Source organism: Delphinapterus leucas, chromosome 10 (genome assembly GCF_059928025.1).
Source record: "Delphinapterus leucas isolate spDelLeu-1000000601 "Yukka" chromosome 10, BTC_Dleu_Yukka2, whole genome shotgun sequence".
NCBI lineage: Eukaryota > Metazoa > Chordata > Mammalia > Artiodactyla > Monodontidae > Delphinapterus > Delphinapterus leucas.
Genome location: NC_143138.1, coordinates 39845225 through 39868243, shown reverse-complemented (window position 1 = coordinate 39868243; position 23019 = coordinate 39845225). Strand labels below are relative to the sequence as shown.

General features: G+C 40.8%; 1 protein-coding gene across 9 annotated transcripts in view; it reads right to left on the bottom strand.

Annotated features, from left to right (window-relative positions):
* Positions 1-15910, bottom strand: part of ILRUN (inflammation and lipid regulator with UBA-like and NBR1-like domains) — a 128173-nt gene extending 112263 nt beyond the window's left edge. For 2 of the 9 annotated variants that reach the window (XM_089918860.1, XM_089918859.1), the window contains exon 1: positions 15542-15910. In XM_089918860.1, coding sequence (XP_089774986.1) covers positions 15542-15699 — 158 coding nt within the window. In that variant the 5' untranslated portion in view covers positions 15700-15910. The remainder of the gene's footprint in view (positions 1-15541) is intronic. The other 7 variants (XM_089918863.1, XM_089918862.1, XM_089918864.1 and 4 more) reach the window with 6 other exon arrangements.
* Between the last annotated feature and the right edge of the window lie 7109 nt (positions 15911-23019).

Sequence of the window (23019 nt, the reverse complement as noted above, 5' to 3'; positions counted from 1 at the left end):
TTATCAGACTTACTGTGGTGATCATTTTGAAATATATAAAAATACAAGATCACTATATTGTGTAACAGGAACTAACAGTGTTATTGTAGGTCAATTATACTTCAAAAACAAACAAACTCATTGAAAAAGAGATCAGATTTGTGGTTACCAGAGGCAGAAGGGGGAACTGCAGGAAGGCAGTCAAAAGGTACAAAATCCCAGATATAAGATAAATAAGCACTAGGGATGTAAGGTACAACATGATAAATATAATTATCATTGCTATATGTTATATATGAAGGTTAGTAAGAGACTAAATTCTAAGAGCTCACTCACAAGAAAAAATTTTTTTCTATTTCTTTAATTTTGTATCTATATGACATGATGGATGTTTACTAAACTTACTGTGATAATCATTTCATGAGGTATGTAAGTCGAATCATTATGCTGTACACCTTAAAGTTATACAGGGGTGTAGTATCTCAATAAAACTGGAAGAAAAAAAATAAGAAACATTCCAAGAACAGAGGACAGTTTCCAGACTAAAAGGGCTCCCCAAGGCTAAGCACAACGTATGAGAACACAGGCTGAAATGCATCACTGTCAAATTTCAGGACACTGGGGACACAGCAAAGTTACCAAAAGCTTCCAGAAAGGGAATAAACAGAATTCATTCAAAGAAGAAAGAATCAGAACAGCATCACATTTCAACATTTCCACTGAAAAACACAAAACAAAGGAACAGTGCCTTCAAAATTCTGAGAAAAATACTTCCAATCTTCAAACTGCTACCTAACCAAACCTGGGATTATCAACTAAACATCAGAGAAAAATACAGTTTCAGAATACGAAAGTCTCAAATTTTATCTCCTCTGCACTCTCAGGAAGTTTTAAAAAATGGGGTCCAGGAAACAGGGGTTCCAACAAAGTGGGGAAAGTATGAAAGAAATCCCCGGGGTACCAGGGGAGCTGTGCAGCAGACCTAGAGTTCTACCAGTCCAGTCATAGTGGGTCAAACACGGTGGAAGACTTCTTCACAAAGATAAAACCAATAGAACACCTGAAGTGTCTAAACCTACTGAGAAGAGATTCATAGACAGTAAGGAGTTTGAGGATAACTTAGTTTAAAAAATCTGATCCCAGACTTCCCTGGTGGAGCAGTGGTTAAGAATCCACCTGCCAATGCAGGGACACGGGTTTGAGCCCTGGTCCGGGAAGGTCCTACATGCCAGGGAGCAACTAAGCCCGTGCGCCACAACTACTGAGCCTGCGCTCTAGAGCCCGCGAGCCACAACTACTGAGCCTGCGTGCCACAACTACTGAGCCCGTGCACCTAGAGCCCGTGCTCCACAAGAGAAGCCACCGCAATGAGAAGCCCGCGCACTGCAATGAAGAGTAGACCCCGCTTGCCACAACTAGAGAAAGCCTGTGTGCAACGAAGACCCAAAAATAAATAAGTAAATAAGTAAATAAATTTTTTTTAAAATCTGATCCCTATACAGAAAAAACAGAATTTTCTGTACATCCTGTATACAGATGTTGTCTACAGATGTTGAACTATAATGCTGTATACCTGAAACAATAAATAAAGCATTTTAAAACTATCTAAGAAACTGAGCAAACCAAAAAATCAAGACAATGATTCCCCCTAGGACAGCAAAAGATTGTGCAGAAAAGGAAAATGAATCCCAGTACACTAATGGCTCAAGTGTCAATAAGGATTTAAATAGTTAAAACAACATAAACACTGAAAACTGATTTAACCAAATCACAAATAATTAAAATGGGAGCATTAGAGAGAGGGTGAGTGTAACTGAAAATTACCATCTGCTGGGTACAGCTCTAAATCTTTACACATATTAATTTATCCAATTCTCAGGTAAAAACTGATATTGTCTTTATATATAAGGAACCAAGATACAGAGAAAGTAAAATAACTTGCCGAAGGTCACACAGATAGTAAATAGCAGAAGCTTTGAACTTTGCTCTTTACCACGACATTGCCTCTCACAGAATAACATCCTCATCTCCCTGTGGGAAGTCAACAGATAATGGTCAAAACAGGAAAAAAAAAAAAAAAAAAAAAATCAATGGAGGTAAAAACCCAAAAAATCAGCTGAAAGAATTTTAAAAAGACTGCCTTTGGAAATGAGTAAGAAAAAAGGACTCTAGAATCCCTGGTTCCTTTTAACAAGCCTGTAGAACTACCTTACCCTTTAAACTATGTGCCTTTACAATGCAGATAAAATGAAAATTGTAAGAAGAAAATGGGGCTTCCCTGGTGGCGCAGTGGTTGAGAGTCCACCTGCCGATGCAGGGGACACGGGTTCGTGCCCCGCTCTGGGAAGATCCCACATGCCGTGGAGCGGCTGGGCCCGTGAGCCGTGGCCGCTGGGCCTGCGCTCCGCAGCGGGAGAGGCCACAGCAGTGAGAGGCCCGCGTACCGAAAAAATAAAATAAAATAAAATAAGTAAATAAATAAATAAAAGAAAATGTACTTCCCTTTAAAAATATTTTTTAAGTGAACATTAAAATTCTTATCCAACCTTAGAAAACCGGACATACACACCAGTACAAGAGGAAGAATCTCAAAACCAAGCCCAAATATATACATAAGCATTTGATATATGATAAAGATAGCATTTCAAATCATTGGGGGGAAATGTGAATTTCACAATAAATGGGAAAACTGACTAATCGTCTGAAAAACATGTTAGATATAAACCCCAGCACACTGCCAAATAAGTTTCATCTGTATAAAAAATTTATATGTAAATTATGCAATCATAAAGAAAACAAAGGTGAATAATTATATAACGATTAGGTGGGGGAAGGATTTCTAAGCATGAAACCAAAAGCAGAAATCAAAAAGGAAAAGACTGCTGGATTCAACTTCACAAAAATTCACCAAAAAATGCTACACAGTTAAAACAAAAATCATAAACCATGTTAAAAGACAAACTGGAGGAAAGGTAAGTATTTAATAAGCTATTTTCCTTAATATGCAAAGAGCTCACACAAATCAATGAAAAAAGAACAATCCAATAGAGGTAGAGAGAAAAACACACAAAAAAGTCACAGAAAAATATAAATGGCCTCAACAAAATGGGGGGAGAGGGGGGATACAAATGGCCAATAAGGATAAGGAAAGATGTCCTACCTCACTCATAATTAAAGCAATACAAATTAAAATGAATATATATTTAACCTATCAGACCAGCAACAATGTAAAGACCATTCTTCCATGGCTAAGAGGGTGGCAAAACAAGCACTCTTGTATACTGACAGTAAAAATGAAAACTAGTACAATACAATTGGTACAATACATTTGAAGTGAATTTGATACTACCTATCAAAATTTATACTGGCCATACACCTAGCCCCAGCAATCCCACTTCTAGGACTGTATCCACAAGTTTGTATAAAGATACCTATACCAGAGCAGCTTTATAAAAGCAAATACCTAGAAACTGTCCATCAGTAAGGAAGCGGTTAAACAAAATGTGGTCAGCCACAATGGAACACCATGTCTCCATTAAAAAAAAAAAGAAAAATAATGTCCACATTGTAAAGTTAAACAAGCTAACCTAAGAACAGTATGTATAGCGTGATTCCATTTGTGTGTGTGTTTTAAAATAAGAAGGGGATAAGACCTCTATAAGTGAGATGGTGCACCTCCATATCCTGCTCTCCCAGTTAAAAAAATCTTGACAACTGAGGTGGATGATTGACCTGAAATGGCTTGGCCTAAAGTCCATACTCAACAACATATAAAAGTTTGTTTTAAAGCATTGAGGAGGGGAACATTTCTATTTCCATGTAAAGGAATATTGTGAAGCCTTTAAAATAAAAGTGCAGAATCATATTTATTAAGAATGGAGAAATGGGGACTTCCCTGGTTGTCCAGCGGTAAAGAATCTGCCTTACAATGCAGGGGACGCGGGTTCAATCCCTGGTCAGGGAACTAAGATCCCACATGCTGCAGGACAACTAAGCCCGCATGTCACAAGTACTGAACTCATGTGCCTCAACTAGAGAGACTGCGTGCCACAAACTACAGAGCCCACACGCTCTGGAACCCACGCACCACAACTATAGAGCCCACGTGCCCTGGAGCCTGCGGGCCACAAACAGAGAGAGAAAACATGCCGCCACAACTAGCGAGAAGCCCATGCGCCACTACGAAAGATCCCGCATGCCTCAACGAGGATCCCACGTGCCGCAACTAAGACCCGACACAGCCCAAAATAGGTTAAGTAAATAAATAAATAATTAAATAAATAAATCTTTTTTAAAAATGGAGAAATGGTCATATTTTTAAGTGAAAACAGACTACAAATAGTGTGTATATTGGTTGAAGGGTATCCCCCTGAATTCATGTCCTCCCAGAACCTCAGAACCATGATCTTATTTGGAAACAGTCTGTGCAGACACATAATCAGTTAAGATGTGGTCATACTAGATTAGGTTGGGTCCTAAATCCAACTGGCTGGTTTCCTTCTAAGGAGACACATACCCCCATCCTCCCACCCCCTACCCCCCTCAACACACACACACACACACACACACACACACACACACACACACACACACACACACACACACACACGGAAGAAGGTCATGTGACTTCTGAGACAAACTGGAGTGATGCATCTACAAGCCAAGGAACACCAAGAAACGCCAGGAGCTATCAGAAGCTAAGAAGAGGTAAGGAAGAATTCTTCCCTAAGAATCTTCAGAGGGAGCATAGCCCTGCCCATGCCCTGAATTCAGACTTCCAACCTCCAGAACTGTAAGAGAATAAATTTGTTTTAAGCCACCCAGCTTGTGGTAATTTGTTATGGCAGTCCTAGAAACCCATACAGCGTGTAAAACACAACAATCAGGAGCACAGACTCTGGTCCCAGGCTGCTTATACTTGAATCCTACTTCTACCATGTATTACCCACATAACTTTAGGTAAGTTATTTAACCTCACTGAGTCTCTAATCCTTTCCTGTAAAATGAAGATAACAGTATTTATTTCCCAGAATTATTATGAACATTAAATTATATATTAAACTTAATCACTTAAAACAATACCCAGAATAGAGTAAATACTCCACTTTTGTAAAGCAAACACAGGTACACACACACACACAATAGTATTAAAAGGATATAGATCAAAAGGTTAAAATTGCTTATTTCTGGGTCCCACGAGTATGGCTTATTTTTTTCTTTTTGGTATTTTCTAGCTTATATGCAGTAAGATCTATGTCATAATACAATTTTTACTATTTTTTAATTTTAAAATATTTTAAAGGCAGTAGTTCCCAGTTACAGGTGTATGCAAACCCCATCCCTCGGCTAATGATTTCCACTACTCAAAGCCTGTTATCAAAGTATTTTTTTAATTAAAAAGCAAAATTTACTTTAGAAGATAAATGCTGACCACAAAGCATTTTAGAAACACATCGTATATCATTCAATCAATCATTAGTAAGCTGTTGCTACATAATAGGCTATGAATCACTGACCTCAAGCACAATAATTCAAGTTCAAACTCCTGGAAACACTGTACAGACCTGAGGCTCAAACATTTTAAGAAAACGTAACCATTCATTTTTAAAAGTGAGTCTTTTCAACCCAGTACATAGTAAATTCAATGAGGCTGAGTTCCATATTCGGAATAAACTGCTACCCCTCCCAAGACATACATTAACTTTGGCAAATCATTAGAAAATCACTTACAGAATCAACTACCCTTCCACAGAGTGAAAAATGTATTAGCGTTATCTCTACAAGATGGTTTAATAAAGAGTTAAAGTGAGTTTCAGTTTTGTGTTTTGGGTCCCTAAAAAGTTCAAATTATGAAATGTGTTCTCTGACAGTACCTCATAAGTAAATTCAGATAAGCTCACTGCTAGGTAGTTTACTTAACACATTTTGCTCTTAACACAGCAAAACAAAGGTTTAATAAGTATATGTAATCACTAGATGAGAGTCTGTTAATACAGTGAAGAAATTTTACTATATTTGAAAAGACCAAATCCACCACTGCATGGGTTTTTCGTTGCTTTTCGTTGGTATTTATTATGTGTTTTTTTATTGAATTACAGTTGATTTACAATATATTAGTTTCACCACTGCATTGTTAATTTAAAAAGTGTATCTATTTGATCACCCTATCCAAGTACCTTGACAGCTAATTCACTGCCCACTGAAGCAAAGAAGGTGCAAGAGATATGGTACCCACTAGTCTGGATAGGAAGAATAATTATTCAAAGAGCAATACCACTGCTATTAAAAGTTTTTATATACATTTAATTTTTTATATACGCATATACACACATGCAAAAAGAATTACCTGTGTATATGTACAAAAGTCTATAGACATGAACATTTTCTAAAAGGTACAGAAGAAATAGTAGTGGCTATATCTAGAAAGGAGAGGGGATTTTTGCTTTTCACTGTTCATCCACAGGTTGCAAATTCGCGGCCCAAGGACCACGTCCCACCTACAGATGTAGTTTATTTGGCCCACACAATGTTTTAAAAGTATTTAAAATAGTTGCCAATGTTTGAAAATCAGGAAATTTCCCATAAAAATCTGAATTTCTGGCTTCTCTTGAAAAAAAATGGAAAAATCTAAGAACGCTGGGCCCCCATTCCAGCATGGCAATATTTGACTTAAGGCAAGTATCAGACATCCTCTTTATAAAAGGCAAGTGCTTTCTAGCTCACACATACTTCAACTGTTCATGTCCCCCACCTGACACCTATAAGCATTTTAGTTTGCAACTCCCGCTTAGACCCTTCTAAACTATTTGAACTTACTATGTGCTTATGCTGCTTTTTACAGTTTTTCCTCAATAAAAAATACTGGCAAAGATCCAGGAGAACTTCAGCGATTTTACAAAATATTTTTCTCCATTCATATCTAAATAACTGTTACCTAACTTTGACTAATACATTCTCTCATAAACTGATTACAAAAGATATTTAGTATAAGGAGACATGCCTGGAAAGGTAGGTATATAACAAGGTGGGGCCAACCTGCAGAGGGCTCAGATTGCTTCCAGAAACAATATTCTTGTTGTTACTTAAATTTTAATTTGGTTTCATGTCATGTATGTCCAAATTAAACCTACAAACAAAAGAGCCTGAAAAGAAGCTTAGTTTATAGAACTTGTTTCTTCCAACAGCACTAGACTTCAAGACTTCCATAAAAACAAAATCTTTATTCCCACCTACTTTCAGGTACTACTTCAACAAATATTTGTTGAGCACCTACTACATACAAAGAGTTGCATCAGACGCTTAGGAAGAAACAAAGGCCGTTAGGGGACATTTTCCTCTCCAGGCTGTGTATCGTATATGATAACTGTTATTAAAAAGGCAAGAGTGCAGTTCAGAGAAGGCAGCACTACCAAAAATTCGTGTCCCAATTTCAAAAAAAAACAATAGGATTTCATGAGGTATAAAGAAAGGAAATAACAGTATTCTAGGTAGAAGAAAAAAGCTAAAAATTGGGAAAGCAGGGCTTCCCTGGTGGCGCAGAGGTTGAGAGTCCGCCTGCCGATGCGGGGGACACAGCTTCGTGCCCGGTCCGGGAAGATTCAACATGCCGCGGAGCGGCTGGGCCCGTGAGCCATGGCCGCTAAGCCTGCGCGTCCAGAGCCTGTGCTCCGCAACGCGAGAGGCCACAACAGTGAGAGGCCCGCATACCGAAAAAAAAAAAAAAAAAAAATTGGGAAAGCAGAAGTATGTGTGGGAAATAAGCAGAGGCCAGCCTGAATGGGGCAGAGAAGAGCAGGATATCCATCACAAAAGATATGCTGGATCAATCTATGGAAGGTCCTGAATGTCAAGCTAAAGCTCTCTGCTCTTTACCTGGTCGGCAACAAGGCACAAAGGTTTCTGAGAAAAGAAGGGCCCTGATCAAAGCTGTGATTCAGAAAGACTGACCTGGTAGGGGTATGTCCACAAAATGGACTGGAAGGAGGAGAACCTGGTGCAGAAAACCAATTTGGAGACTATTCCTATGTTACCCTGTTAAAGTGGTAACATAATCTATATAAGCTAAGGTGATGGCAAGGAGAATGGAAAAAAGAGACAGTTGGGAGGTGCACTGCAGAGTGGAAATGAGCTGGGTTTGGCAAATGATCTGGGGTATCCAGGAAAGAGAGGGCACTGGAAATAACACAGTTCAAGTCTTATGTCTGGAAGACCACTGTAGCTATTAATGAAACAGGAAAAAGTCAGAAAGAAAAGCTGAAGGATTGGGGGCAGGGAGGATTGACCTTTTGAACATACATTTAGTTTTTGGTGCCAATAGAACATGCATAAGTTTTTTCCCCCATCAGAAAACCTTGCACACTTTTCTGGCCCAATTTTCAGTGGTGGCCAAAGCAAGTACAGTACATATTTAATACAAGTAAAGGATATATTTAATGGAGAGTCAATGAGAAGCCAATTCCAGAGCATATAATATGATCAAAATTAAACTCTACAGAATGAAGATGGACTCCCACCTCAACCATATGCAAAAATTAACTCAAAATGGATCAGTGACCTAAATATAAGAGCTGAAACCATAAAACTCTTAGAAGAAAACATAGAGGTAAATCTTCATGATCTTGGATTGGCATAAATTATTAGCTATAACACCAAAAGCACAAGCAACAACAAAAAATTAAATAAATTGGACCTCACCAAAATTAAAAACAATTATGCATCATAGGACATTAACAAGAAAATTTTAGAAACAATCCATAGGGGACTTCCCTGGTGGCACAGTGGTTAAGAATCCGCCTGCCAATGCAGAGGACGTGGGTTCGAGCCCTGGTCCGGGAAGATTCCACATGCCACAGAGCAACTAAGCCCGTGAGCCACAACTCCCGAAGCCCGCGTGCCTAGAGCCCGTGCTCCGCAACACATGAAGACACCGCAATGAGAAGCCCATGCACCGCAACGAAGAGTAGCCCCTGCTCATCACAACTAGAGAAAGCCCACACACAGCAATGAAGACCCAACGCAACCAAAAATAAATAAATAAATAGATTTTTTTTAATTATGAAAAAAACAATCCACAGAATTGGAGAAAATATTTGCAAATCAAATATCTGATAAGGGTCTAGTATCCAAAATATATAAAGAACCCTTATAACTGAACAACAAAAAGACAAACAGTCCAGTTAAAAAACCAGCAAAGGACTTTCATAGACATTTCTCCAAAAAAGATATACAAATGGCCAACAAACATATGAAAAGACATTCATCACGATTAGTAACCAGAGAAATGCAAATCAATCTCACAATGAGGTACCACTGCAGACTCACTATAATTTAAAAAAGGAAAATAAGTGTTGTCAAGTTTGTAGGAAAATTGGTACAGACCCTCAAACATTGCTAGGGGAATATAAATGATTCAGCCACTGTGGAAAATAGTTTGGTGGCTCCTCAAAAAGTTAAATACAGAATTACCATATGACCCAGCAATTCAACTCCTACATATATATCCAAAGAAATGAAAACAGGTACTCAAACAAGTATACCTAAACACATGTTCACAGCAGCGCTATTCACAATAGCCAAAAGGTAGAGATGGCTCAAATGTCCACCAATGGATGAATGGACAAACTGTGGTATACACATACACTGGAATATTAAACAGCCATTAAGAGGAATGAAGTACTGATACATGCTATACACAACAAGATGAAGCTTGAAAGAAGCCACACACAAAAGTAAAAATATTTATGATTCCATTTATATACATCCATAGAGAAAGAATTCATATCGGTGGTTGCCAGGGGCTGGGGGGAGAAGGGAATGGGGAGCAACTTCTTGATGGGTGTTGGGTTTCCTTTTGCAGTGAAGAAAATGCTTTAGCTAGACAGAGGTGTGGTTGCACAACACTGTGAACACACTAAATACCACTGAATTGTCAACTTTACTGTGGTTCAATTTTATGTCAATTTCACCCCAATTTTTAAAAAACCAACAATATTCCAAAGCAAAAATAAAAATAAGCTCCATCTCTCGTCACTTCTGATCCCATTCTTGCCAAGCCAATCTTCCAGACAGCTCTGCTCCAATTGCTCCTTCCTGGTTTCACTCAGGAAATATCCTCCACCTAACATTACACAACTTTTCCATCAATTCAAATCCCAACCATTTCAAACCTTCTAAGAAAGCAACCTACCCACAGCAAGCACTCAATATTTGTGAATCACTGGTTCTGTTTGATTCAGTCCATTCTTACCTGTTCTGAAATTTTACTCAGTTAATTCAGCATTAACATATGAATGCTGCTTCCTTACTATCCCCAAACTCTTTCTCTCATAGTTTTAGGCATGTTCTTTTCCTGTTAGAGAGCAAATTATGATAGAGGCTGTCTTCTGCTGTTGTATTACACTATCTGCCAGGGGTCTATCCAAAGTACGTTTCTTTAAATACTGTCTGGTTGAGGGAATTCCCCGGTGCTCCAGTGGTTAGGACTCGGTGCTTTCAAGGCCGGGGCCCAGATTCAATCCCTGGTGGGGAACTAAGTAAGATCCTGTAAGCCTTGTGACCAATAAATAAATAAATAAATACTGTTTGGTTGAGTTTTTGCTGTTATGTGCTAGACAAATTGGGGTGGGGGAGTCGGAAGACAAGAGATGGTAAAGAAACACCTCCACCCACCCTGGCGATAATGGAGATTAGTTCTGACTTGATATAAAATGAATCTTGATGCTCTATTTGTAAACTATTTTATATTATACCCAGAGTCCCAACCTGTGTGTGCCACTCAAAAAAGGCCAAAAAAAGCGGGAAAGAAGAAGGTCCAAACCAAGAACTCCCAACCTTCTTAAAAATGCAATAGCGTGCACAACACTCTGTCATTGTTACGCAACCCTTCCTACTCTCTTCCTAAAGCTGCTGCTTGGCACACATTTTTAAAGGAGACCATTATTAATATCATGTTTTATCTGTCATAAAGAGACTTTTCCTAGATGCATACATATAAACCAGAGAGTGGATCAGAAACTCATTTAGCATGCAGGTGACTGAGAAATGGATTAAGATCAGGCAGGGGAGGCACTGTGAGATCAGATAGGATGTACAACGGATTTTCACATCAAGATTCTGATTTCACTTCATTGCATAGTGGTTATACCTTCATTTTATCCAGAAGGGTGCTTCTGACAATACTGAGAAAGTCAATAGGACATTATTTTACAAAAATGTTTTTCCTGAGTTATTTTTCTAGAAAACATCTGTTGTATCCATGATGGGCGTGTGTAGTGTTCCAAAAAATACACGCTGCTTCCTGAAGATACCTGAAGGCAACCTAGGATGTTGCAAAACTTTTGCAGTTTTGCACCAAAACTGCAAAGCACTAGCTTAATGAATAGGAGGGACAGAAACAACCAACATTGTCTATATGCTGGTCAAAGATAATTTACTTATCCCTATAATGAGAAATAACTCCTATGTTAACATTCTCTAAAAAATCTACAAGTGTTATTTGTTTCTTGTCACAAACACTAAAGAATAACTCACTTTAAAAACATAACAGAGACAAATGACTTTGAGGGCCACAACTGAATTTAAAATCTCATGTAACACTGAGAATTGACTAAAAATGGTAAATTTTACGTTATGTATATTTCACCACTATTAAGCTCTCCTCTCAATCCTGTTGGTTTCCACTTAAAAATACACATAAATCTATCAGACTACATTAAAGAGCGAGAAACCATTAAACTGAATGTGTTAAAATGACACATGGTTGAAAATTTCTAGTGATTTGTATTAATAGAAGCTTTCTGACCTCTTAAGGAACGTGTTTATTAGATATTCTTCATCTCCAAGGAGGACACAAGCAAATGAAAAAAGCTTAATTACAGTAAGAAAGGTTCAGTTTTGACATAATTCTAACTAGAAAGGTAATTAAACACTACCATAAGGTATCATGCAAATCTCTGCCCTCAGGGATGCAAGAAAAGCTATCTTGGAAGGGTTATATGCAATTTTGCAGGGAAAACTAGAATGAACTAGAGAATCTTAAGCCAGCTTCCAGTTTTAGAATTCCAAGTTCTATACTCACAGCCCAAAAGTGTCTTTGCAAGACATTCCACCTATAGAAAGTTATTCTAATCTACAAGTCATTTCGGTTTAGCTTCAGATATTGGGTTCCTTCACCACACCATTTATGCGCTTTATGTACTTACTTAGGAACTAAAAATTAACTACTTTTGTTAAGAGTCAGTTCCACCAATCTCCAGCAGCATAGCTGCCAGCTCAGGTATAAACAGTACAAAACTGAAATAATACTGGGTTCTAAATTAAATAGAAATATCTATATAATGCATATCCAACCTAAGACTAAAAAAAAAAAAAAAACTATGTTTACACAGTAGGTAACTTATAAGGCCAAAACCCTCAATTTAGCCAATTTTCAACAGCTTCTTAAAAAGTTGTTTGTTACCAACAAGAAAAATAAATTCTTACTTTTGAAAACAAACCTTTCCATGTAGGTTTCATTTTAGAAGACTTGTGGCCTTCATTTTAAAATAATCATTTTTATTTTACCACATTATTTTTTTAACAATCACTAGACAACTGAATGGTGGTTATTTATTACAACCCAAAGCAGGCACTTATAAAGTCACAGGAGGGTTAATTATCTCAAATTCAACAGGTTAACCACAGCAATTTGAGAGAAATTTTGGCAACCTGTACCGGGACTATCTCGACAGTTTCCGAAGTCAGACATTAAATGACACTCAAAAACAATACATTTCAAAAAAAACAAACAAAACAATACATTTCTATGTAAAATAGACAGTTAGTGGGAAGCAGCCACATAGCACAGGGAGATCAGCTCAGTGCTTTGTGACCACCTAGAGGGGTGGGATAGTAAGGGTGGGAGGGAGACCCAAGAGGGAGGAGATGTGGGGATATATGTATATGTACAGCTGATTCACCTTGTTATAAAGCAGAAACTAACACACCACTGTAAAGCAATTATACTCCAATAAACATGTTAAAAAAATACATTTCTAGACTTTAGATATTTATTTAACACACAAATATTTTGACCAGGTATGCATTCATGTATGTATTTTAACTAGATTTTATTAATTATGATGAGTATTTGTTTAAAACAAAGACAAATTTAGCCAGGTCAACATAGGAATCAAAACACAATATTGGATTATGAAACTAACTACTTTCGTTAGAAAGAAAAGCATAACAAGCCTTACTTCCTTCAGTTCACAAATTTTTCATTTTATAATCAAAGAAAAGAAAGAACATGACTTCTACAGTCAAAAAATAAGGTAACGTACTTAAAGCTGAGTTATCACTTAATTGCCTGGATTCCTAAGAAGCTACTGACTTCTGTTTTAAAACCAGAATACATTTTTTAATGGCTCACTCCTTTGTTCAGGAATGCTGATATCACCTTGTTTTATACAGAGATAACATCTCATCAGAACACATGCTACTCAGTGTCATTGAGCTTAATAATTTTTACATAAAATTTTTATAATGCGACCATAATTTTTTTTTTCTCATCCACACTGGGCCTCACCTTTCCCAACACTTAAAAACAAACAATCTTAGATGTTAAACACACACACACCTCAAGCATATAAAATTCATTACATTGTTTCTATAGCCATTAATAATTGTACTAATAAATACTGACTCTAAAAAACTAAAAACTTATTAGGGCAGGATTTAAATGATACAACTCACAAGAGGGTGGGGAGAAATAATGATCCTCCCCTACCAAACTGGCAGCAACAATATGCCAAGTCTCTTATGCTGAACTAGTGTAAACAAGGAAGAAAAGGAGCTGGGGGTGGGAAGCAGGCAGGCAAGGGTACAACGCTCCTCAAGATATAGCTTTACTTGTAAATCTCACCAGTGTAATACCTCTTCTTGGTGTTTTCAATAACCCCTGTCACTCTCCATTAAACACATAGGCTGGTGTTCAGAAAACTACTGCAGGCTGTAGTCCCTGTCTGAGATCATCCCAGACATAAAAGATACAAGTGGGGGTCACAAATGCTTCTTTAATTATAAAGACTATCTCCTGCATTCAAAGAGTTTTCTAAACATCTAAAAACTCAATCCCACTCTTACTATAACAATCAACTTTAAAGATAAACAACAGGACCTACCAATGATGCTGCACAGAAAAAAATTCACACGTCACCACAGCTATAAGGCTCCCATTAATAAGATGGGCATCATTCAGGATAGGGCTCGATGAGTAACGGGATCAAGACTAGGCTTACAGCCTCTTTTTCTGGCATTGCATGAGGCATCCAGTGGACAGGGAATAAAGGGGAGGCTGGTTGTATAAGTGATGCCAATAGAAACAAGATTCCACATGCCCAACACAGAGAGCAAAGGGCAATCATCTCATGGCTTTAAGGCCAAAGAAAGATGAGTTCTTTCACCTGAAATCCTTTCAAAGGAAGTCTAATGGTCTCCACTTAATCACTCACCCTGAGTGAACTCAACAACCCCTCAGAGAACAAAGGGAAGCCTTGCTTATCAAAAATAGCAAGTGCTCCACCCAAAGCCAAGAAATACTCCTTTAGTCTAAGTTGTCATGGTCTTCTGTCCCAATTCAGTCTTCTACAAGGAAACTCCAAGCCAAAAATACTTGGTTCCCAGCCTAAGTCAAGTTCTCCATTTTCGCAAACATCTACCAACCAGCTTTCTTTCCGGTAAGCCCCTCTGGATAAGCCCCTCTCCATTCCCGCATTCTGGAGCCCAGGGCTCCAATCCCCTCAGCAAGTTCCCTCCCCCAAGATAATCTCTCTCCTTCACTTTTCCTAAGGTTTTTCCCACACCGTGCCCCAGGTCTAGCACTCCCGGTCCTCCATTAGCGGATCCCACTAGTAGATCCCACCGCTCCCTGGCACAGATCTTGGGAAAGTCATCTTTCTTACCGTACTCACTTGTCCTCCCCCATAAAGTTTTTCCCTTTTATCTGTTTTCGAATGGACACGCACACACACACACACACACACACAATCTGTTCTTCTCAGCTCTTAACTCCCAAGTCTCACCCGCGCGCCAGGTTCTTGCATAGTACCTAATTCTCTCCCTCAGTTTCCCCTCATCCCTGTCATCCTCAGCCCCTAACTCCATACCCCAAGCTTTTGCCCACTCCCCAAATTCAGATTTTCTGTGCTTTTTACTCTTAGCCAACACCACAGCGCTCTTCCTCACAGGTCGACCCTGTGCCTCGATCCTCGAGTCTTTCCCCCTCTTCCCGCGTTCCTCGGCCGCTAATACTCCGCAGAACCTCAGGAGTAACCCTCGCCCATCTCCCTTCCGCTTCTCCTGCCCTCCACGGACCCCAACTCTCCTCATACATCCCCCTCCAGCCCTGCTCGGCCCCCAAATTTCTTCCAGGCCCCTAGGGTTCCCCACACTCCCTCCCCGCCCCGGAAAGGGGGTACCCCTCAGTGCCCGACCGTCCCGCCCGGCCGCCGAGCTTGGGCGTCCCTTCCCTTCCCCTCGGGGCCCCGAGGCCGCTGCCAGGGCTGGCGCGGCGGGGCCGGCTCACCAGTTGGTCATGTCCAGGAAGAAGGCGCAGCCGGCCGGGTTGAGCTGGAAGCCGAGCAACCGCTGGAACTCGGAGATGAGCACGTCCTTGTCGGTAGTGCCCAGGCAGCTGAACTTCTGCATCAGCTCGGGGTCCAGGTCCACGTCCATGCCCTCCATGGCTGGGGCCGGACACTCGCTTCCCCGCCTCCTCACAACTGAGCTGCCGCCGCGCCGCCGGGCCCGGGGACCGGGAGGGGGCCCGCTGCTAGCTGGCGCCGCGACCCCGCTCCTCTGAGGTAGGCCCCGGGCCTCTCACCGCCTCATAGGGGTAAACTCACTCAGCCACTCACTCACTCTGGCGCTCCCCCCCCTCCCACCCCCCCCAGCGCCGCCGCCTCCGCCGCCGCCGCCGCCGCCGCCGCCGCCTCTCGCTTCTATGCCGCCTCCGCCTCCTCCCGCGCCGCGCCCACTGCGCAAGCGTCGCCCGCCTAGCCCCGCCCCTTCCTCTCCCGGAGTCCCGCCCTCCGTGGCGACAGAACCCCGTGACGTCCCCCGCGTGACCTCACCGCGGTGGAGCGAGGGGGCGGGCAGTGGGAAGGAGGAAGGGGACGGCCGGGCGGCGCGGGGAGGTGACTCCTGGCCTGACCTTCTCCTCGCCCCGCCCCCACGCTGAGAGGGAGGAGTTAAAGCCCGGGGTTGGCGGGGAAAAGCTCCGGGATCTTCTTGTACGACAACGGCAGCGTTTGGGAGGTGAGAAAACTGAAGTCGGGGAAGAACAGAGGCCAGGGCAAGGTCAAGTACCAGATGGCATACAAGACCCAGTCCTCCCAGCCAGGGCTTTGCCCCTCGCTCTGGACGGACTTGTTTGCATAAGTTTCTAGAGCTGCTTTCCCAGAGGGTTAATGCCCTAAAATCCTAGGCCCCTGGCCACCCTCGGTGATGATTACTCCAGTTTACCCGTGCTGTTTCTGTTATGCAACGGTAGTCTCCAGTTTCCGGAAAGTAAGGGAGGCCTCGATACAAACGTCAATCACAGGTCCAGACGAACACCGCATATAATCTTACACCCACTCCGTTAAGACCAACCCTCTCAAAATAAAGGTTAAGTCCCGAGAATTTGACATTGCCTTGTTAAGTTTTTAAAGTGTTACGGTACATATAGTACACCTAACTGGTCAAGGCCCCTTTTCAAGATCAAAGAATGAGAAAGGACGCATAGGGACCATCTTGTCTACCTTCATTCCTTCTTTCACCACGATTTGCCTAACACATCCACACGGGGAAAAGGCGAATAAGAAACGGTTTCCTGCCTTTAAGTGGCTCTTTGTCTGTCTTACAAATAAGGAAAGTGAGATCCAGAAAGTTTGTATGCCTTGTCCAAAAATACAGAGCAGCAAAACTAGAACCCATCTTTCATTCCTAATGGAGTATGTTTTCCATAACAATTTCAACAAGCAGACAACTAGAATAAGGGACCAGTAGTATCCGGGGTGCCATGAGATTTTGGAAAGGGAAAACATTCTACCTCCTTCTGTCCCACTACCAAATAAGACTAAAACAATGGCTTTAAAAGCCTAGGTTCTGGGGTCACACATATTGGAGATTCAAATTCTCATTCTGCCAGTTATTGGTAATCGTAGTACTTGCCCAGACAGGATTGTTGTGAGGATTAAATGAGGTAACAATATATAAGCTCAGTACCCTGCCTGCTCCATAAGAAGCACTTAAGAAATGGTGACTAGTATTCTGGCCATAAACTTGAGATGACGGTGGGGTTAGAGAGTGATACAAGTAGGCGGGGATTACTTCTTCACCTGGTCCCTCTTCTACTTCACTTCCCTTACTGGTCCTCCGTTAAAATATGAAATATGTGCCCTTTCTCTTTTCTTAATAAGGGACCAACCTTTCTCTCTCTAATAATTTTTTTCCTCCAACAGGAGTATTTTATGGGAAACAGACACCTTTAACAGCATACTTACAAACTCGTATTAAGACACTAGTTATAAACATCTTATAAGAAACTGTTCTTGGGTCTCTAAGATCTCTGTGGAAGCTTAGATCATTGCCAGGGCCTAATTTTTGGATGGCCATAATGTTGGAATATTTCACTACTATTAAGGAAAATTTAGTCTCCCTCAGGTGAGCACATACTGTCCCAATCTTTTGGATGATGGAATGGGAACACAGAAAGATTATAAAAATCCCAACATTAGAGCTGAAAGGAACTGAGACTGTCTAATCTAACCTCCTCGTTTTACAGATGAAGGAATTGAAACCAAGAGAGGAGAAATGATTAACCCAAAATCACACAGCTAGTAATCACAGAAACTCCCAGTCTAGTGCTCTATCCACTATATCCTGCTACAATTCCCTTTATACTTTGAGTTCAATGTGGCCTTACATACAAAATAATTTGAAATGCAGATCCAAGACCTGATTTGATGTTAGACTATACACTCTCTGGAAGTGTTTTAACTTGCAACATTCATGGATTAAAGTTGTGTTGACCAAGGGTCTAAAAGAAAAAAATGTTATTGGAATCTGATGAGTCTATTAGAATGCTGACCCAAAGGAAATTAAAAGCTCTTGGCCAACCCCATGCAGTACTAGGGTCTTAGCTCTCACCTAAACAGCCTGCATAATACAAAAAGATTCTTGCAAATAAGAGACCCAAATGGCTCAGAATGTCAGTTCATGATGGGAGTTATCTCAAAGGAGGATAACTACTCCTCAAATGAATTCTGAAACTTTCTGGGGACATTTTTGATTCTCATGAGATTGGGGGTGGTATTAATTCCTGGCCATTAATTCCCTGAGGAGCAGAAATGCTAATCATCTACAATTCTTGGGACAGTCATGCCCAATAAAAAAATGTCCCACCCCTTGGGACTTCCCTGGAGGTCCAGTGGTTAGGACTTTGCGCTTCCATTGCAGGGGGGCACGGGTCGATCGCTGGTGGGGGAACTAGGATCCTGCAAGTTGCACAGTGCAGCCAAAAAAAAAAAAAAAACTGTCCCATCCCTAAACACTGTGTACACTGACCAAGGTGGCTGGCACATTAGATATGAAGAACCAGCCCAACCCCACTCCCCCATGGAAAAATTCTTTTGTGGGGTGGGATATGAAACGGAGGAAACCGAGGTGTTACCCAGTCAGGAGAGTCTCAGAAATATGAATCTCCGCTTGAGTCTGAAGGGTTATATAACAACACCTGTGGTCCTGCCCTGATGGCTCTGCAGCTTTGTTTTGTTTTGTTGGGAAGAGGGCCTGGAGAAGGACTGGTTGAGAGGCAAAAGGACAAGTTGCTGAGCACCACCCTAAGGAAGGAAAGCTGACAAGCACTATTCCAAAAGGGCTTCTAGGCACCATCTCATGTCAGGCAATATGCTCGAATATGTCACTGCCTGGAATACGCCCAAGACCTGCCACTTTCTTTCCAAATTTCTTGAGCTGGTGATCTTATGTAAAAAATTTGGACTAATCCCAGATCCCCAGACCAGGTCAATTTCAGGGTTTCTTAAGGAAGTTAAGGCATTCTGTCATTCAGAAGTTGAAAGTCTAGGAGAAAAGTGATTCATTTCACCAGAGCAGCCTAGATTGCCTCCATATCTCCAAGTCCTTAAGATTCAGACTTGCCAAGGCCAGCTAGTATGAAGATTATGCCACAGCATAACTGATTCAGAGAATAAACAGAGTCCAAATTGATGTTAGGATACCTTATATGATAATAGCAACTTGTAGTAGAAAACTTTTGGGTATTCATCCAAACTATGATGACCTCCTTTCTCTTCAGACCTTTAACAACCCTCTAGTTGGCCCTCAGCAGCCATCTCTGACCCACATAACCATGTCCGTTAGCCTTCATTGATTGGACAAGACGGAGACACCTGACCCAGGATAAGCCAATCAGATTCTCTCTCTCTCAGGAATTTGGAATTGGAACTCAATGGGTTGGTGGAATAGGCTGCCAACTACAAATTAGCACTTGCCATCTACCTCTACAAGGATTAAATCATTAGCCACTGCAGCTGCTGACCTACAACAGCCCCTGAAAGGAGTTCAGGGTGGAGATCAGGAATGAGGCACTCTGTGCTCTGGAAAAAACTGCAGAACAGATCTTCAGACAGGTATTTTCAGGAGATTTTATGAGCCCAATTCTTGCATCTCCTCGTATTTAGAAAAGCACTAAAATCATTAACAGTGACATCTGCTCCTCGTGACTAGCAGCAAGCCTCTACCAAAATGTGTGCTTGAGTTTGCACACACCCCCTTCACTAAAATCATATATAACACTGACCTTCCGCCTACCTCTTTGGAGCAGTTTCTCAGAGCTGTCCGAAATGCTGTCTCTCGGGCTATTGTCTTCATTTTGCCCCAAATAAAACTTAATTCACAGCTCTCGTTGTGCATTTTTTTTCAGTCGACAAGGCCTAGGTTGTTTACTTAAAAGTGAATTACAGAAATACACGAAATGAGATGATCTTTGTGGGGCACCCATGAAAAAGAGATAATGCCCACCTGCAGTAAGAGAGCCATAAAGCAGAAGCAAACATAAGAGACCTGAAGGCGTGGGAGAAAGACGTTCCTGTCATCCTGAGTCCTGGTGGTTCGGCTTCCCTAGATTCCATGGGATTCTCCAGGCTCCATTCAAAATACATTATCAGGACTTCCCTGGTGGTGCAGTGGATAAGACCCCATGCTACCAATGCAGGGGCCTGGGTTTGATCCTTGGTCAGGGAAGTAGATCCCACATACATGCCGCAACTAAGAGTTCGCATGCCACAAACAAGACCCAGTGCAACCAAAATAAAAAATAATAATAATAATAAATTTTAAAAATACATTATCTCCTGGATGAAGTCAAAGAAAGAATCAAGTCGTTTAAAATAAAAAGAAAATAAAGTGATTATTTGATTTCTAGATAGAAATGGACATCCTACTCTTAAATATAATGGAAACCCCTATAGGAAAAAAGAAAAGAAGAAGAAAAATGAGGACATGGACAATTCACAAAAGAAGAAATACGAATAGCCAATAAACATATTGAAAGATGTATGCCACTCATAGATAAAGAAATGGATTAAAACAACCATAAAGTATGATGTTTGCCTAATCAGAGTGGCAAAGCTTTGAAAAATGTATAACAGCTTTTGTTGGCAAGAGTGTGGGGAAACAGGTAGTCTGAAACACCACTGCTTCTGGGAATATAAATTGATATAATTTTTCCTAAAGGTGAGTAGATGTGAATTTAGATGAATTGGTATGAAGAACCTTTAATATATTCATATACTCTAGCCCCCAAATCCCAGGTTTATAAATAAGCTTTTCATAGAAGTATTATAATACGTATAATAATGAAAAGTTAAAAAGCTGGAAATAGCACCAATGTCCACGAGTAGGAAAACTGTTCCCAAAAAAAAAAAAATGTGGGCAGGGATGGACAAAATCCTTACTTTGTTTTTTTCACTAATATAGTTCAATATGAGTTTTTAATTTATGTGTTTTATTTATTTATTTTTGGCTGCATTGGATCTTCGTTGCTGCACGCGGGCTTTCTCTAGTAGCAGCAAGCAGGGGCTACTCTGTTGCAGTGCACAGGCTTCTCATTATGGTGGCTTGTTGCAGAGCATGTGCTCTAGGTGCGTGGGCTTCAGTAGTTGTGGCACACAGGCTCAGTAGTTGTGACTCGCGGGCTCTAGAGCACAGGCTCGGTAGTTGTGGTATACAGGCTTAGTTGCTCCACGGCATGTGGGATCTTCCCAGACAAGAGTCGAACCCGTGTCCCCTGCATTGGCAGGAGGATTCTTAACCACTGCGCCACCAGGGAAGCCCCAACATGAGTTTATTTTACTTCTTCACATCCTCACTCCCCATGTCAGCTGCCTTAAACCTTGTAAGCTGCAAAACCTAGGAAGCAGATAACAGTCAAATGACCTATTCAGTTGAGCAAGCAAATGTCTGCTGGCTTACTATGAGCAAGGCTGAGTTAGGAACATTAGCTCAGAAAGAGAACCTTCATCCTTGTGCTGTGTGAATGTAGACAAACTATCGATACTTACTTTTAGACCTCAGTTTCTTCATCTTTGTATAGAGAAGGCTGCAAAAAATCACCAAAGTGGAGTAAAGAATAAATCAAACATAAGAAAGAAAAAAATACTTGAAATTGAACCTACAGGTACAATTACATAAACCTAACCACAAGCCAAAACTTTCATGTTGTGCTTATTTCCCAAGATTGGAAGTTTAAATGAGATGGGCATAAGTGATTGTAAATGTTACATGTTAAGGTATTACAGGACAATGGGAGAGACAAAGACATACATTTCTGTAAATAACTACATAAAAATAGCCAACAGTGCAAAGCAGCATATGTTCAAGTGCCAAATGAGCAGTAGACAAAGACATGGTAGGACTTGGGAGGAGGGAAGAGCAGAGGGTGGGCTGGGATGCTCAGAGAGGACTTCAAGCCTACCTTCCCCAGGCCATGGGTGATTCTCCACATGGTTTGAGGAGCAGGCTGGTGAGGGGACACATTATGACAAAGTCATTTAGGCATTTGTTGTTTTAATTAATATGTGTACTTAATAAAAAACATAAAATTTACCATCTTAATCATTTTTAAGTGTACAGTTCAGTAGCTAAGCATTTCCACATTATTGTGCAACCAATCTCCAGAGCTGTTTCATCTTGCAAAACTGCGACTCTGTACCTATTAAACAACAATTCTCCTTTACCCTCCCCACCCAGTTCCTGGCAACCATCGTTCTCCTTTCTCTTTCTATGAATGTGAGTCCTGTAGTAATCATACAGTATTTGTCTTTTTTGTGATTGGCTTATTTCACTTAGCATAATGTCCTCAAGTTTCACTCATGCTGTAGCGCACGTCAGGATTTCCTTCCTTTGTAAGGCTGAATGATATTTCATTTTATGTATATATCACTTTTTACTTATCCATTCATCCATTGATGGACATTTGGGTTGCTTCTACCTCTTGGCTACTGTGAATAGTGCTGCAGTGAACATGAATGTGCAAATATCTCTTCGAGACCCTCCTTTCAGTTCTTTTGGGTATATACCCAGAAGTGAGATTTCTGGATCATATGGTAGTCCTATTTTTAACATTTTAAGGATGCTCCATACTGTTTTCCGTAGTACTTGAACTATTTTCAATTCCACCAACTGTGCACAGGTGTTCCAATTTCTCCACATTCTTGCTAACACTGTTTATTTTCTGGTTTTTTGTTTGTTTGTTTTGTTTGGGGGTTATTTTTTGGCCATGCCATGCACCATGTGGGATCTTAGTTCCCCAACTGGGGATCAAACCCATGCCCCTGCATTGGGAGCATGGAGTCTTAAACCCTGGATGGCCAGGGAAGCCCCTATTTTCTGTTTTTTGATAGTAGCCATCTAATGGGTGTGGAGTGATACCTCACTGCAGTTTTGATTTGCATTTCTGTGTGTACTGGAGGGAGCATTCTTTCTGGGAAATGAATGGGT